The sequence below is a fragment of the Haliotis rufescens genome, unplaced genomic scaffold, assembly GCF_023055435.1.
Source record: "Haliotis rufescens isolate VD_foot unplaced genomic scaffold, xgHalRufe1.0.p SCAF_19, whole genome shotgun sequence".
NCBI classification, from domain to species: Eukaryota; Metazoa; Mollusca; class Gastropoda; order Lepetellida; family Haliotidae; genus Haliotis; species Haliotis rufescens.
In genome coordinates, this window is record NW_025963879.1 from 2,127,224 (window position 1) to 2,145,844 (window position 18,621).

Sequence of the window (18,621 nt, forward strand, 5' to 3'; positions counted from 1 at the left end):
TAACAAAAGACCATGTAACTATAACAAACGACTGAAAGAAGAACACACTAAAGTTGTTGTTTTTTAATTCTTACATTTTATTTATTTTTGTAACAATTTCAAAATGTAAGCATATGCTTTTTGAGCTACGTGGTACGTGGGTTGGTTAGTATTCAATAGATGACCCACCATATCCTATCTAATGGCTTTCAGCTGAATGGTGTCTGGCAAAGAGGTCGTATGGGACAGTAGTATAGGTATTACAAAGTATTTATCTTGGATATTTCCATTGCAGGACTATCAAAATTTTGAAGAAAGCAAGGAGAAACTATAGGCCCTAACATAAAGAGCTGGTACATGTGTAAGCCACTGAAGCGAAATAAGTCTATTTTAAGCACTACCCACTCATCTACTAACAGCCACACTGCCAACAATGAAAGTTAGACAATATCCTAAAAGAAATTGTGTCAGAAACAAATCCACAGAGTAATTACTTCCAGCCCCAACATGGAAAGGTCAAATTAGTTTTGTAAAGTGACTTTACATGTGACCTTGACCTTGAACTTTGGCAAAAGGTATTCACACATTGACAGGGATACAAGTCTTTACTACTAAGTTGGTGAAAAGTGCATTACATCTGATATATCATTACCAAGACTGGACATTCTATACCCATGCTATGGGCCTTTACTGCAGATCAACTCATGATACAGATTTCGAAAAAAATTCCTGGACAAGGAAAAGGTGAGTCATAACACTTCTCACTACCCAATGACTAAACACAAACTAAAACAGCAAAATAAGTCTACTAAGGACTACATTTCAGGTTTAAATACTTCTCTTATCGACACAATTCTACTGAATATCTCGTTTCCTGCACTATGCATGCAGACAATGTAAACAATGTAACGTGTCCGTCACTGAACATTAGCTTTACATTGTGCACAGATACATTGCTAATCCTTTCACAAGATGAGTTAGTATGGATACATACTGGCAGAACAAACCTGTGCTGTTACCATGATCAGATACAGTGTGTTTGTGGTGAGATAGTGCCATATTTACACATCAATATTGATTGGCACAAGCATACCACTATCAAATGGTCCAATTCCTGATTTCCAAGGTATATTTATGATAATAATATTCCCGGAATTATCCCAGGGACCACGGGTTAAACAGGGTCCATGTAGTCTTTGGCAAACAAACTTATATGACCTCTGTCAAGGCTTTTTAGGACAGTATTATGAAGTCCACATTCTGGCAAACAAATCTTTGCGAATCTGTGCTTAACTGGTATATATGAGCTGAAGGAACTAAGATGAATCTCTAAGTTCCAAGGACAGTCAAAATGAACCTCTCTCTAACCTGTCTACTTCAAAGAATTGATGTATAGGTTCAAGGAATTGTCAAGATCAAACTCTATGTACAAGACATTTTTCAAAATGAACTTCTATGTTAAAATATTGTCAAGATGAACCTCCCAACTCAAGTAATTGTCAAGATCAACCGCTATGTTCAATGAATTGTCAAGATACATTTTCAACTTAAAGGCATTGTCAAGGTGAACCTCAATGTTCAAGGTATTGCCAAGATGAACAATTTAGTTTGAGGCATTGTCGAGATGATCCTTTATGTTCAAGGCATTGTCAAGAGAATCCTTTATGTTCAAGGCATTGTCAAGATGATCCTCAAAGTTCAAGGCATTGTCAAGATGATCCTCAAAGTTCAAGGCATTGTCAAGAGGATCCTCTGTGTTCAAGGCATTGTCAAGAGGATCTTCTATGTTCAAGGCATTGTCAAGAGGATCCTCTATGTTCCCTTGGAGGAAGATGATATATATACACATGTAGAAAGAAAGAGCAAAACACTAAGATTGGTTATGTTGATAAAAGGTCTGTCTCACTTGATGCTCAGTGATCCCAAGTCTATTAAGGAATCAGCATATAACATGCTTAATGATTGGGAAGAAAAAAAAGCTTAGAAAGTAAGCAAGAGATATAGATATACTCAGGTAACCAAATATGACAGATGCTTGAGATATGTCTTCTCAAAGAAAAGATGTCAGCTCTAGGGCATTTGTATAACATAGAAGGCATCAATGGAACGAGAACATGAACCAAACAGACACAGCTGGACCTCAGGGGATATAAGGTATCAGGTACATTCAACATTGTGACATAACCACTGTATTCCACCCTATAGCTGGACCTAAGGGGATATAAGGTATCAGGTACATTCAACACTGTGACATAACCACTGTATTCCACCCTATAGCTGGACCTAAGGGGATATAAGGTATCAGGTACATTCAACACTGTGACATAACCACTGTATTCCACCCTATAGCTGGACCTAAGGGGATATAAGGTATCAGGTACATTCAACACTGTGACATAGCCACTGTATTCCACCCTATAGCTGGACCTAAGGGGATATAAAGTATCAGGTACATTCAACACTGTGACATAGCCACTGTATTCCACCCTATAGCTGGACCTAAGGGGATATAAGGTATCAGGTACATTCAACACTGTGACATAACCACTGTATTCCACCCTATAGCTGGACCTAAGGGGATATAAGGTATCAGGTACATTCAACACTGTGACATAACCACTGTATTCCACCCTATAGCTGGACCTAAGGGGATATAAGGTATCAGGTACATTCAACACTGTGACATAACCACTGTATTCCACCCTATAGCTGGACCTAAGGGGATATAAGGTATCAGGTACATTCAACACTGTGACATAACCACTGTATTCCACCCTATAGCTGGACCTAAGGGGATATAAGGTCAAACTATTCCCAATCGGACATTTCGTACCTCTTGACACCAACGGCGGGGACCCGGGTGGGGTCGGGTAATAAATGGGTACCGGGTAGTACATTTGGACTCATCCCAGCCCTAATAGACATAGTCCAGCAATATGACAGTGGAGGTCAGAATGGGTTCCACACATAGCACCCATGTTTGGAAATGAACCAAGGTCTATAGGATGTCAGTGCCTGAACAACAGCTTCCTCACCTGAAAAATGATTTGACAACTGTAACTGTACAAATCAAGAGGGTTGAATACAGCACCAGCAAGTGAAGAGATTATCACATTAGTCACAGAGAGCCATGAGTTTACTTCTGAACCTTACACAAGCTGATATCCTGACAGCGTTACATGAGTAAATGGCGATACACTGGGACAGCCGATGCAGTCAGGTGAGACTATCCATGCAAGCATGTCATAGGACCCTATACAAGTTAGGGGAAGAAGACACAGAGCAACTGGAAGCAAGTCAAGCTGTGAAGGATATTACCAACCTTTGCAGCTTACTAACAAAGAGAACATCATAGTTAGAATATAGGTACACTATCGGCAGGATATACATATTACAGCTTTGATGGACAAGTTTGTATTCTGTGAAGGAAAAACTATGATTCTACATAATTCACTTTGTGACTTTAAGATGTCTTAATGATACATACAATATACTTTTGTACACTGGAAGTACTGAAACGATCTTATCAAAATCAGATCTTAATTCTCGCTCCCGCAAAACAAAGACATTTTTAGAACTTTGATCGACCAATGAAATAACTAACACGAAGTCCACATTAGCTAACCAGAAAGCAGTTTTCTCAAAGTACACGGCACTAGTTTCAAATTCGTTACTTCCATCCCAGACTACACTTTGAAAACTTTTCTGACAAGGTCTCTTGATTCAAAATTTGAAAACTGCACAAAAGACAATTCTAGAAAGTTTAATTGATGGCTGAGATTGTATGGCAGTACGTCCCAAAGTCCATGCCAAGTCTCTTCCATTCAAATATTTATCCCATAGACACAAGAGATAGACGATGATTTTGATGGATTCAGTCGTACAGCCTGTAACTGTCTTTCGGAATATCTCTATGTTAACCTTTCAAGGTTGCATAAATAGGAAACACATTCTAATGGTCACTCTCCTGATCTGTTAGGTGACACTCTGATTGGTCGATTGAAAGGTCATTCTTACATGACCATAATAGGACGTCCTCAGATCTTTATTTAGCAGCAGCAAGGACTAAGATCTGACTTTAATGGTTGGTTTGTTGTTTAACGCCGCACTCAGCAATATTCCAGCTATATGACAGCGGTCTGTAAATAATCTAGTCTGGACCAGACAATCCAGTGATTTATAACATGAGCATTGATCCACGCAATTGGGCTCGATGACATGCATCAACCAAGTCAGCGAGCCTGACAACCCGATCCCATTAGTCGCCTTTTACGACAAGCACAGTCGCCTTTGCGGCAAGCATGGGTTGCTGAAGACCTATTCAACCCTGGATCTTCACGGGTCCTGACTTTAATGAGATTGGTACTGAAAGGCTCTGTAAGAATGTTTTACACATACAGTGAAACCTTGTTAACTCCAACCCCTGTGAGGACAGCACTAATATTGGATGTCTCACATCTCCCTGCTCAGGCTAGAGTAAATATATATTATGGAAAACAACTTCTTTATTCTGTGGAACAACTTTCAGGGTTACTTGTTTACATGCTGAAGAGTCAAGTTGTTATCCATATCCAGAGTCATGTATTCATGTTATTAAAGTTGGGAATAAAAAAAGGTCACAATTTGTTATTGTGCTACCAAAACAAATCAATAGTCAGAGTTACTTCCCTTCTTCGATTATCCATCATGTTTCTTTTACATGACACAGAACATTTGTTACAATTATTTGTCCATGGCGAGATTATATGTATTCAAGCAGGCAAATGCCTAGACATAGAAAACATTTTTTCTTATTTTTGAGTGGGAGAATAATTCAGAAAAGAATGGAGAATAAAATCACATAAAAATGCTGTACATACATGTAACTTGACATATCAAGACATTGTAACATAAATTTAACTTGACATTTCGAGACATTGTAGCTCCTCGATCTCAGCAGAGCTGTTATCAGCACTAAGCTATTCAAATGGCACTTAACACACTACATGGTCCTCAGGATGTGGAGTTAATAGGCTTCACTATATTTAAAGTGCACTTTCTGGCTCTGGCACCATCACAGATACAGAAAATACATGATACTACTTGAGAACAACATGCTTGTACCAGCTAGGATATGTTTGAACCATTTTCTAAAAAGACACTGAGGCTGAAAGATACATAACCTGTGATTAAATTAAGATTTCTGAGAACTTTTCATGGACAATATCCATAACTTGTCCTTGAATGAAGCATCTCTTGCAATGGAAGTGACGTTACCACAGGGAGAGATATTCAGAACAAGGAGGGCAGAAAATATTGAAATTTGTAGAATTTTCCTATTCGGAATATTCTATAAGTAATACGTTACCACTGTTATACCGAGGCTGTTGTCTCCCACAACTGCTGCTATAGCGAAATCTACCACAGAGATCTCAATTACCTCATGCAGCACGTGCGTAGCCACCTAGCTGCCATGTGACACCCTTCACTCTTGTCTCCTGCGAGAGCAAGTGCTCGGGGGACGGACGGGCGGGCAGCAGCCCAGTGGTAACGTATTACTTATAGAATATTCCGAATAGGAAAATTCTACAAATTACATTAAGTAATACGTTACCACTGTTATACCGAGGCTGACTACCACAGTAGGCGGTGGGGAGCACCTACAACCCGAATCCTGACTGCTAGCGTTCCTTCCGACCAGCGGAAGTAAACACCAAGGCGGAAGCACTCGATGCGCATGCACCTAGCTAGGCGTTACCCTATAGGAATACCAAAGCACTGTCATGCGCATACCGTAAGGCTCAATCGTCATTGCCAAAACGATTGGTGACTCCAAACGGCCCCACTGGATAGGTATTTCATCGCCGCAGCGGATGAGAACACTGTATCCGCGTGAGCTAAATCTTAGATCAGGTTAAACAGTCGAAAAGAGGGAAATTAATTTCCTTCAGACCGTATATCCCAGAGCAAGCCTACTGAAAGTATGCATTAGGCGCGTGACCTAATTCCAGTATTCGTAAGCATGTATCGCAAGGTTGGAATACACGACAGACAATTAAATGCATAACTGTCAAAATACAAATGAGGACAAAACACACAAAAAGCCGCCTCACCTGTGGTGTGAGTGCGCTGGTTTGCAGGACCCCCACTCCTGTACCCACGGCGTGGGAACATTGGAGACGACACAGATTGACCACCGTGCAAGGACTGACGACTGCGGAGTTTGAAATTGCGCTGGACACACCCCCTAGATGACCGCTTGTGCCGCGATCAGCGGCCCAAGACGATGCACCCCCTCCACGTCTTCATCAGAAACCTTTCTGAGGTAATGATTGGCAAAAACCGAGTCAGAACGCCAGTAACAACCTCGTAATATTCTGTGAACAGAGATATTCGAGTGTAGGGCAAATGTTGCCGCTAGCGCCCTGATCTCGTGCGGGTTTGACCCCGCTACCGGTAACCCCCGAGACGGGTACGCCAGATTGATGACAGAACGAAGCCACAACGCAATCGAGTTGTGAGTTATGTCAACCGTGCGATTAGGGTTACACGATATGAACAGACGGTCACGCCCTTGTCTACGTTCATTCGAAGCCTTCAGATAATACTTAAGGGCCCTAACCGGACACAGCGCTCTGTCCTCAGTATCAGCAGGATGTAAGATTTCTTTGAGTGATCTTACAGTGAATTTTCTCTCCGCTTGCCCGACTCTCTGATTCTTGGCGACGAAGCCCATGAGCAGGCCCAGGCGGACCGCTCCTTCGTCACCCCTATCGAATCGTACCTTGGCGACATCGAGTGCATGAATTTCGGATACACGTGCCGCCGTGGCAAAGGAGAGGAGAAATGCTGTTTTCCAAGTCACATGCCGGAACGAAGCACTATGCAAGGGTTCATACGGAGCTTCCGTAAGTGATTGCAACACTAGGGAAAGATCCCAGGCCGGTGCCCGAAGGCTGCCCTTCTTAAGATCGTGCTGTTTGAAACCCTTGATAATACCCCGTATCTCCGGCTCTTTGGAGAGACTGGTACCCATAGCAACGTCCCGTAACGTAGCAACGGACGAGACATAGTTGGCAATGGAACCCCCGGAGAGTTTCCGGGTCTCTCGCAAGTGAGACATGAAACGAGCAATATCCTGCACAGATACCTTATCTGGCGAATGAATGTGATGTTTACAACACCACTTCGTGAAAATAACCCAACGTGCATTATACACCTTCTGGGTAGAATCACGATGCATACTAACGTATGCCCGAGACGCCCGGCGAGAAAAACCTTTACTCCTCAGACGCTCGGTGACAACATCCACGTGTGCAGATTGAACTGCCCTGCGTTTGGATGAAGCTGACGGGTGTGAGGGTGGATCAAGAGATCCAGTCTCACAGGCAGTGGGAGTGGCGACTGCGTGACCTGGGTCAGCAAGTCGGGGTACCACGATCTGTTCGGCCACATGGGCGCGATCAGTAACATTCGACAGCCAACTTCTCGAAGCCGGCTTAGAATGTGTGGTATCAACGCTGTCTGCGGGTAAGCATAAGCGTCCAAGCCCGTCCAGTCTAACACGAGAGCATCGTGATCGATGGCCCTCGGGTCCGGGACTGGTGATACAAACAACGGGAGTTGATTGTTGAACCGCGTTGCGAACAGGTCGACCATCGGACGACCCAAACGTCCGCACAGCCACTGAAACACTACTGGGTTCAGCATCCACTCTGTGGGGCTCGGATCCCGAGGCCTCGATAGAGCATCGGCCAGTACGTTCCGCACACCTGGGATGTGACGGGCGCGTATCTGGCACGGGACACTGTCCACCAGAGCGTAAAACTCGAACGTGAGATCGAGCAGCGAGTGACTGTGGGTTCCCCCCAGTTTGTTCACATAGGACACTACCGTCGTGTTGTCGGTCGCCAGCATGAGCCGGGCGTCGACGAGACGATGCTTCCAGTGATTGACTGCGTTGATCACTGCCTTGAACTCGAGACAATTGATGTGAAGACCTAGTTCGTCTACGCACCACAGCCCCGAGCTCACCTCCCCCTATAGATGGGCGCCCCAGCCCACTAGAGAGGCGTCTGTATACAGGTTCAACGTGGCCCGGTAGGGCCGCATAGAGGCTCCTGATAAGACATTGTAAGGGACCGTCCACCACTCCAGATGCGGTCGGAGCCGATCCGGGAGGGCGACGGTCGCACTGTTCACCTCCGTTGCTAACAACTGGATTAAAAAACGTTGCAGCGGGCGGAGTTGGAGACGACCCCGTACGGTGCAGTCCTGGGCTGATACAAGTAGCCCTAACAGCTGTTCCCAAAAGTGAACAGTCTGTTGCACCGCTAAGACTTTGGCAATCATCGCCTGAATTTTGTGCCACCGGTCTGGGGGGACAAATAGGCGATGGGACACCGTGTTGAACCGACCTCCGATGAACTGTGTTCTGAGAAGGGGTTAACTCGCTCTTGGGGAGATTGACAATCCACCCCAATTGCTCCAAGAGCCGACGTGCGAAAACGAGATGGCGTGACAGGGTGTCCGACATTCGATTTGCTACTAGCGAGTCGTCCAGGTACGCGAAGTACCGGACACCCCTCCGGTGGAGGAACCCCACTATGGGGGTGGTTAACCGGGTGAACAGCCAGGGAGCGGACGAAAGACCGAATGGGAGTACAACCCACTCGTAGTGCCTGCCTTGAAAGACAAACCTGAGATACCTGTGATGATCCGAGTGAATCGGAACATGCAGATAAGCATCCTTCAGGTCGATCGAAGCTAGCCAGTCGGCCGGCATGATCAGTGCTTTCAGGTCCGTCAAGCTCAACATTCTGAACTTGGGCGGCTTGCGCAGGTAGAACTCGTTGAACGATTTCAAGTTGTGAATCATTCTGAGTTCGGCACTGTCCTTCTTGGGAACGAGAAATATCCTGGAGTAAAAACCCCGGTGTTATTTCTGGTAGAGCTAACTCCCGAACTGCCCTCTTCTCCACCAACCTGCCGATGGCATTGGCGAGGAAGGGAAGATCGGTTTCCGAATAGAAACCTGCCGACGGGGCAACGGTGAGCGGCGGATTCGCTTTGAATCGTGTTGACCACCCACGGGTCGTCGAACACTTGTTCCCAATTCTCCCAGTAAGTCTGGAGTCTGGCTCCCACTGGGGAAAGAGAGGGGGGCCGGACGGGCTGCGGCAGGCGCAACTGTCCAGGGCCGTGTGACTCGGGTTCGCCTAGGGGCCAACCGAAGTTGGCGCTGTCGGCATACGAACCCCTCCAATGAGAGTCACCTGGAGGGGCCCTTGCCGTCCTTAGACGACTTGGGCTTCCCCCAGTTCCCCTTCTTCCCGCGAAAGGGCTGCTGAGAACCCTTACCGGAGCCCTCAGAGCGGGGCTTCTTCCCGGAGGAAGAAGGACCCGACCCCTTAGGCCTGCCGGACGCAGCAACCTGGGGCGCGCTCCGCTTCGGAGCGGCACCCAGGCGCCTATGCAAGGACCCCACAAGATCCAGTGTGTGCCGAAAGGCCTCGGCAGACACAGCGGCCTGTTGTTCCTTCAGAACCCCAGGGATCTTGTTATTAAACAGGGTCCGAGCAGACCAAGGCTGCGAAAGGAGCACCTCCTGATTGGCAGCGTCCAACCCTGAAGCAACCAGATACGACTGGCGCCGAAGAAAATGGCACGTGCCGGAAACAAAGGCCGAAGCCCCGGCAACGTACTCCAGGGAAGCATTCAAACCGAGCAAGCAGTTGTAAATGCGCTGGTCACGGTCCGTGGGAGAACCTTCGACCAGACTGGCCGCCGCAGCCAGGTATGTGTCTCCGTGAGACATAGCCAGCATGGAGTGTCGAGCGAGGGTGTCCAGCTGTTGCAGGGTACCTTGCGGTACCGTGGCAACCGGTGGGGCACGGACCCCCAAACGCTCCACATGGGCTTCCGCAGAAGGACCAGCCTCGGGAAAGGCAAGGTCATGAACTGGGAAAGACCCTTTTCTCCACGACGGGGGAGGTAACGGGAGACCCCGACCGGAGGCAGCCGTGAAGGCTTTCTCCAAAGACGGCTTAATCCCGCGCAGCAAGGTTGATGCCGGGAAAGCCTTGTCGGACGACTCGTCGTATACCTCGGAGGAACCCACGGAACCGTGGATACCCCGCGGTATCGGCAGGGGCTTTGGCATGTCCTCGAAGAGGTCATACACCATGGCCACGCGGTCCTTAACCGATAGCGGAAGCAACGGTTCGGGGGAAGGACCGGTAACCACGGCAGCCGGCGCCGTACCGGTGGACCCCGCGTCCGAACCCGCGGCCACCGAAGAGGCCGGGGACGGAACAGCCAGCGGCCTATCTTGCGATAAGGCCACCAGCTTGGAGTCCACAATTTGCGACAACAATGCGGCGACGGAAGCCCCAGACAGCCCGAGGGCCGCAAGGGGATCCGCCGCAGCCGACAAGGAGGTGCCCGCACGGGGGCCCCGACCGGACGAACCGGCCACCACAGGGGTGGAAACGGACTGCGCGCACAGCCGGTACCGCTCAAACTCCGCAGGTCCCAGACCTTCGCACAGGGTGCACCGGGTTTCCTCGCAAGGAACCCTGCACCGCGGGCAATGATCGTGGGGATCCCGGGACGACAAAAACTTTCTGCACACCCCACAACTCCGAGGAGCAGGGGTAGAGGGGGTGGAGACAGGGGACATATCCATGTCAGACATTGATTGTTTTCTAGAAACAAAGAACAAAACATGGTTACAACGCACGCACCACAATGATTCACAAACGAACATTTTCACAAGAAAATAAACGAGCAATGTGAACATATAACATACACATATAACTTTTACTAAAGAAATAAGTTATGTGAACCCCCAAAACATACAAGAACAGGGGAAACGTAAAACACAACGTGCATACGCGAACCCCGCAAGTATATAGAAAAAAGGGCGGGAAAAATTTTCCGTTTGGCGGGAAAATTATAACCAAGCGTAGCTACCGCAACGCCCCATAAAAGCACAGTTTATTAGAGAATAAACGATAATAAATATCACCAAATCTTCAAGGAACGCTTCAGCAGGAGAAAACACGTCTTGCTAAGCAGACGAAGGAGACAAGAGTGAAGGGTGTCACATGGCAGCTAGGTGGCTACGCACGTGCTGCATGAGGTAATTGAGATCTCTGTGGTAGATTTCGCTATAGCAGCAGTTGTGGGAGACAACAGCCTCGGTATAACAGTGGTAACGTATTACTTAATGTAATAATGAAGTTTTCTTTGTACTCAAAGAGCCTGTTCCTGAAGTACTTGAGAAGCATCATGTTGTGGAGGAGGAGTTACCTAAATGCTATTTCACTGTGACAACTGATAAAGTGACCTCCTGTTCCTGGCTGAAGAAACATCCACTATAGTGCTGAGTATGAAGTCTTACCTGATTGAGTTCTCCCTGATGACCATACACCATGTGGGTCGGCCGGACAACTTCCACCGCTTCGACAAGAAGGCAAGATCATTCTGTGGACAGAAAGAAAGCCATGACATTTCTTCCATTTCATTAATTGGCTCTTAAAGTCTAGTTAAAACAATACAAGATACAAATACAAAAGTCAACTCAGTATTGACGCCCTCATGGCCACAGTACAATATATCAATAAACAACATAATAAACTGGAGTATATTATGTAGGTATATATAAGGACATAATTATACAAGGTTGTTATTACATTATAACATGAAGGACTATTGATAGGTTTATGAGTTATGCTCATCTTGTTAGCCAGGAAACTTTAAAGATTTAGTAAAATCTAAATATTTTTTACATTTTTATACTTATCCTGCATTACTCCTTAATGCATTCACTGCTTACCTTGCGACAAAAAAAACTGGGACAGCTAACCGGCGATGGTCCTTGGGTGAATGGCTCTGTTCACAATCCCACTTTTATATCCCGCCGTCGCTGTCCCTGTGACCTCACGTGACCAAAGGTCAACTCTTCACATCACTGCCTGTCGCCCGAGCTTAAAAAACATACTTTTGAGGTTTCTGAAGCCAAAGTGGGGAGGCAAGTCTGCGACGGGTGGGCCTTAAACGTAGTAATGCAGGATAAGTATACAAATGTAAAAAATATTTAGATTTTACTAAATTTTTTACTTATCCTGCATTACTCCTTAATGCATCTGTATCGGACGGTATGGAGGTGGGAAATCCTCACAATACAGAAACCTCAATAATTCACACCCTGACAACCTGACACAGATTGGTCAGTAAACCGTTAAGCGGAAAAGTTGAGAGAAAATGCTAATACGGTAGGGTATTACAATGTGGCAAACAATTGCACATGGGAATTAAAGAATAGTTCCCTAAACATTTTAGTAATAAAGACAACGAGCTGCTCAGCCAAATCTTTACTTACTATATGATTATAGCCCTGATGACAATAACTTGTCTTCCCTTGGCGAAATCTGATCAATTACACCGAACAGGAAAAGGCTCTGTATAGGGTGCGTATATTATTTGCGTCGAGGGTTGGTAACTTGCTGAGCTACAACCAACGGCCCAAAACTCCGTACACCTTCAATGTCCTCGAGAGTCACATCGCGAAGATAATGACTAGCGAAAAATGTGTCAGACCTCCAAAAACATCCTTCCATGATTGTCTTGATAGTACAATTGCTGTGTAAGGCCATGGTAGAGGCTAATGCCCTGATCTCATGAGGATTATTCGTTCTTGGTGGATCCAAATTGGCGATCGAATAGGCCTGAAGGATGACTGCGCGTAACCATAAGGATATGGTGTTGCGACTGACCTCGGTCGTGGATGTAGTAGATACGGGTATAAATAACCGCTTCCTCGAACCACGCCTAGTCTTGAAACGGCAGATGAAAATTCGCAGTGCCCGTACCGGACATAATAGAAGTTCACCCTCATCCTCACTGCCCACAATCGTCGAGATTGGTGGAATGGTGAAGGAACGATCAGGTTGGCCTGGTAATTGATTCTTGGCAATAAAATCCCAGCACAACCCTAGATGTACCGCTCCGTGCGTCCCATGCTCAAAACGAACCCGGGTGATATCGATTGCATGTAATTCGCTCACCCGTGCCGCTGTGGCTAATGCCAAGAGAAACATTGTTTTCTTGGTGAGGTCATAAAAGTAGGATGCATTGAGGGGCTCAAATGGGGGTCCTCGCAAACCTCGAAGTACCACGTTCAGATCCCACGGAACAAGCCTGAATGAGCGTAATAAGGCCTGTAGTTCCGGGATCTTAGTAATCTTACGATTATCCGGAACGGCCAACACTGAGTTAAGTGCAACCAAGTACGTGGTAATGGTGCTACCTTTCAAGTGTCTCTGGGTACGCAGATGTAGGAGGTATTCAGCTAAAAACTGAGGTGACGCCGTAGCAGGATCTTGACCTTTTGCCTTGCAAAAAGTTTCAAACGATCCCCACTTATCATCGTAAAGGCTTCTAGTAGAGGGACGATGAGCTAAGGTTATAGCTTTTGCTGCCCGAGCCGAATAGCCTTTTGCACTTAATGCCTTTTTAAGACGAACCAACCTTGCAGACGAAATTTGTCTGGTGTTGGATGAGGCAATTTGCTGTGAGGGTGGATCAGTAGGTTGGACAACTGTGGAAGGGGTAGTGGATCGTTTCCTGCTAGCTTCCTGAGCTCGACGAACCACCCTCTCGCTGGCCACCAGGGCGCGACCAAAGTCAGAGCAAGTGTTCTTGTCTCTTGGATCTTTTGTATTACCCTGGAAAGTAGAACTGGTGGCGGAAATGCATACGCCTTTATTCCTTCCCAAGGAATGCTGAATGCGTCCACCGCCCAAGCCCTCGGATCTGGTAACGGGGAGACATATGTCAAAAGTTGGTGGTTTTGGCAAGTTGCAAACAGGTCGATGTTTGGTTGCCCGAACTTTCGAACCAATAATTGGAATGCTTCTGTGTGAAGTTTCCACTCGGTGGGTGCTACCCTGTCTGGGCGTTATAGAGCATCGGCCAGAATGTTTCGACATCCGGGGATGTGCTGAACTATGAACTGTAGTTGCAGCCGATCCACTAGATGGAAAAACCTAAATGTCTGTTGAAGTAGCGAGTTGGAGTGTGTTGTTCCCTGATTGCGCAGGCACCACACCACAGGGCTGTTGTCTGTGGATATGGAGAGTTGGGTTGATTGTAGTTGATTCTGCCAATGGGATATGGCTAGAATTACAGCTTCCAACTCCAGATTGTTTATGTGCCATTTCCGATGAGCGCTTGACCATAGCCCTGAGACTGTCTGGTCTTGTAGGTGAGCACCCCACCCCTGAAGGGAGGCGTCTGCAAATAGGTGTAGATTCGAGGACAACCCTGATAAAGAGATTCCTCCTAAGACATTCGAGATAAGGTCTCAAATGCGTTGGTAGCATGATGGCCTTGAGTGGATCCTGACTCCTGATGTAGGGATTGAGGAATTGTTGTATTGGGCGTAACTGTAATCGGCCTCTGTTGGTTAGGTCCTGGGCTGAGATGAGTAACCCTAGCAACACTTGCCATTGGTGAAGTGTGCGTGGTTGACAAAGAGCAGGTGACAGGGGGCGTAAAATCTTGTGCCATCTGTCCCTGGGGACCGACAGGAGGTTCTGATCTGTTTGAAATAGTCCTCCTATGAACTGGAGCCGAAATGATGGAGTTAACTCCGATTTCGCCTCGTTGACTATCCAACCCAGTTGATATAGTAGTCTTCTGGTGAATTCCCGGTGACATACTAACGTCGGTGTGTGTTGATGACACAGGAGACAGTCGTCTATGTACGACTGGAACCAAATGTTCCTCAGCTGTAGAAACACAGTTATGGGCTTCATTATTCGTGTAAATAGCCACGGGGCCACTGAAATGCCAAATGGGGGTACTGCCCACTGGTAGTGGACCCCATTGAACTGGAACCTGAGGAATCTGCGATCTTTGGGATGAATCGGTATGTGCAGATATGCATCCTGTAGATCGATACTGATCAAGGAATCGAACGCTTTTATGCTGGTTCTGAGTAGTCTCAATGTAATGAGGCGGAAATAGGGTGGACGCTTCAGATAGAGCTCGTTGAAAACAGAGAGATTGTGTATCATTCTCATCTTGTCTGAGCCCTTCTTGGGTACCAGGAAGATGTGAGAATAAAATCCCGGAGTTAGCGCTGGGGTGTGTATAATCTCTACGGCTCTTTTCTCCAATAGTAAGTCTATGTTGGCCTTTAAAAGGACATGTTGCTTCCTTGGATAATTCCCCGGAATGGGTGCCGTGGTCAACGGAGGAAAAACCTCTATGTCTAGTTGGTAACCGTGGCGTAGAATGTTGAGAACATAATCGTCCCTGAGGATGCTCCAGTTCTTCCAAAACCGATTCAGTCTCCCGCCTACAGGGGTATCGACAATTGGGACGACTGGGGGTAGGAGATCCCAGTCGTGACTGTCTAACATTTCAATGTTTGCCCCTCCTATCACCTCCCTTACTGTGGTATTTACCACGTCGGGATTGATAAGAACCCTGGGGTTTTCCTCTGCCACGAAAAGAATCTTGCACCTGTCCTTCCTTAAGCGACTCACGTCTAGGCCTGTAGTTGCCTGACTTGCCTGATCGCTGGGAAAAATTTTGAGAAACATGCTCCAAAGCCTTGAGTGCTGTTTCATCCCTAGCGTAACTGGAAACCTTCGCGTGTGTGTCTGAAATCTGTTCGTTGAACAGAGATGAGGAAGACCAAGGTTGACGTAGCAATCTGCGTTTAAACTCTGAGTCCCAAGTAGATAAGGCTAAATAACCCAATCTCCGAGTGACAGTTATTTCTGCCAACGCAGCTTTAAGATGATTCCTCATATGGTCAATCTGACGCTGTTGAAAATCAACTATAGTTTGGAGGTGATCTAGTCGGTTAGGATTATCCTCTGACAGATCCTGCTCTACCGCCCGAGTAGACGATGCTAATGCTGCTAAAGGTTTTAATACCCTTCGGATTTCTGTTTCAATAAACGTAACTCTGGTATCCTGAACCTTAAGAGTGGTAGGCCTTGACGAGCCTGTCATTCTCTGTATATCCTCATCCAAACTATGTGCCTGGTTTGCTGCCTCAAAGCCATGAATAGGAAATTCATCTTTCCTAAACCTGGGAGGTCTGAATGACGGCGTAAGTGTGAGCCTGGAGAAGTCCTCATCCAAAGATCTAATCATATCTGACATCATAGGGTCAATCGGAATCGACGTAGGATGTGTCCAAATAGTATCTTTTTTATCTACCCCACTACCCGGGGAAGGTACTGAAATGAGGCGGTCAGCTACCCAATCAGGTACTTGAGCCAGGCTAAGGTGAGTATTCCATTCGTTCGCGGAATCTCCCTCCTCACCATTAGAACCATCTGATGAATCAGAACGACGTTGATGTGTACGTCTTGATGGTGAACGACTTCTACTCCGATGTGCAATATTACCTCTGACCGAGGGCTTAGATGAACTGCCTGGTGACAAGGAATCATGAGTTGATGTCCAAGTACGGGCAGGTGTACTGGTACTACTCAACGAAGAATGTACTGTATTATGACTCATAATAGGAGTGTTATACACATTAGTCACTGGAGTAGGCGGTAAAATAAGTGCCGTAGATGTAGTTGATGCAGGTGTCTGATACATAGGTATAGGCGTAGGCAAAGGCATAGGCATAGGCGCAGGCGTAGGCGCAGGATACAGTTGTGTCATAGACTGCTGCCACATTGATTGTAGAAAATTTTGCATCCAATTAGTGTTTGGAATTGGCATAGGCGCCTGCGCTGGATACGTTGGTACAGCGCTAAGCTAATCGTGCGCTGGTTGCGTAATATCATACGCTGATAACCCTTGGGCTGATGTCATTGTAGAAGCGCTTGGGTAGTAGGGCTTGGCTGCGCTCGGCGCAGGCATATGAGGCGCAATGCTCAATGGAGTAGACTTGAGTCTAGCTTGGCTTGGCGCTTTCCCCGACAACGCATCTTGAGACGCTGGCGCACTGTCTGCAGACGTAACAGATGTAGAATTCTCCAAATTAGGTGCAATTATAATACGCCCAACATTCTCCGGGAGAGAAGATTCCGGTGGCATGTGCACCTCCGCGGTGACAGTTACGGCCGACCTATTATCCCTCATAGATAAAGGTTGCGTCGTAATGATCGAAGCCTGTCCCTCGCTCATTTGCGAAAATTTGCAAAATACGTTTGTGAGTAACTTGCCTATACCTCGCGAAACTCGTTGGAGAGAGGTTTCTACAAAAAACACATTTAGAATTTGGTGCATAAATTTGTGTACACGACAAACAACGTGGGTGAGGATCTTGAATAGATTTTTTTCCACGACAATTAGTACGACGCACAAGCATAAGTTACGCAATAATACACTAGAAGAAAACGGGACTGGAATTTACTGCCGTAGATAATTTCTCGGCAAAATTTTTGAACGAGTTGAAAGTGTATAAATGCTTGAATATACGCAACTCAATGAACCGCCAAAGCTAGTAGTATTGAAAACAACATATGAAATATGTTATACATACCTAGCCGATAATTGTAAACAATTGACTACTTTTACCAAGCAAACAATTGTAACACAATTCAAAATGGCGGGGAACAGATAGCACGTGGCGGGGAAAAAAAGACACGTCTTTTTTTCCCCGCCACGTGCTATCTGTTCCCCGTCTTTTTTTCCGCCTCAAAACATCAAATACAACTTCACAACATGTTGAAAGTAATATGAAAGGTATACATCACCCATCGCAGAAGAATTTTAGAATGGTAGACGAATGGAAGGCCTAAATAAATAAAAAAAAACGAGAGCTCCGCTGGAAACGTCCTAGCTATGTCGCGACAGGCAGTGATGTGAAGAGTTGACCTTTGGTCACATGAGGTCACAGGGACAGCGACGGCGGGATATAAAAGTGGGATTGTGAACAGAGCCATTCACTCAAGGACCATCGCCGGTTAGCTGTCCCAGTTTTTTTTGTTGCAAGGTAAGCAGTGAATGCATTAAGGAGTAATGCAGGATAAGTAAAAAATATACAAATTTCAAATATTTCAGCACATGACTGATGTGTCAATCTCATTAAAATCAGATCCTAGTTCCCCCTACAACTAAACAAAGATCTGAGGACATCCCATTAAGGGTCACGTCAGACCAACCTTGCACGAACTTTGACCGCCCAATGGAATGACCAATCAGAAGGCAGCTTTCTCGTGCTTTACGGCACTAATTTCAAATTGTGACTACGCTTTGAAACATATTTTGACAAATTCTCAATTACAAATTTGAAAACTGAACAAAAGTACATTCTGGAATGGCTAATAGATCGTCTAGATTGTATGGATTCAGTCGTTAAACCCGTAACTATCGTTCAGAGTTAATATTTTCGAGGTTGCATGATTAGAAATCACATTCAGACTGTCACTTTCATAATCTGGTAAGCGATGCTCTGATTGGTTGGATGAAAGATCGTTCTGACGTGATCCCGTATGGGATGTCCTCAGATCTTTGTTTAGCGGTAGCGAGAACTGAGGTCTGATGTTAATGAGATTGCTGATGTGTATGCAAACTTTCACGAAGAAATATTGAACATTTTATTAGTATTGCTCTGGACAAATACCCTCCCTCATTCAAACCTATGTTCAACTTGTCACTCTGGGAACACAGTAAAAATTA

At 46.0% G+C, this 18,621-nt stretch overlaps 1 protein-coding gene across 2 annotated transcripts in view; it reads right to left on the minus strand.

Annotated features, from left to right (window-relative positions):
- Window positions 1-18,621, minus strand: part of LOC124113034 (phosphorylase b kinase regulatory subunit beta-like) — a 49,008-nt gene that overhangs the window by 12,845 nt on the left and 17,542 nt on the right. Inside the window, exons 15-16 of one of the 2 annotated variants that reach the window (XM_048398790.1) lie at window positions 11,363-11,445; window positions 3,302-3,313 (exon numbers count right to left, since the gene is read on the minus strand). In XM_048398790.1, coding sequence (XP_048254747.1) covers window positions 3,302-3,313; window positions 11,363-11,445 — 95 coding nt within the window. The remainder of the gene's footprint in view (window positions 1-3,301; window positions 3,314-11,362; window positions 11,446-18,621) is intronic. The other variant, XM_048398791.1, reaches the window with a different exon arrangement.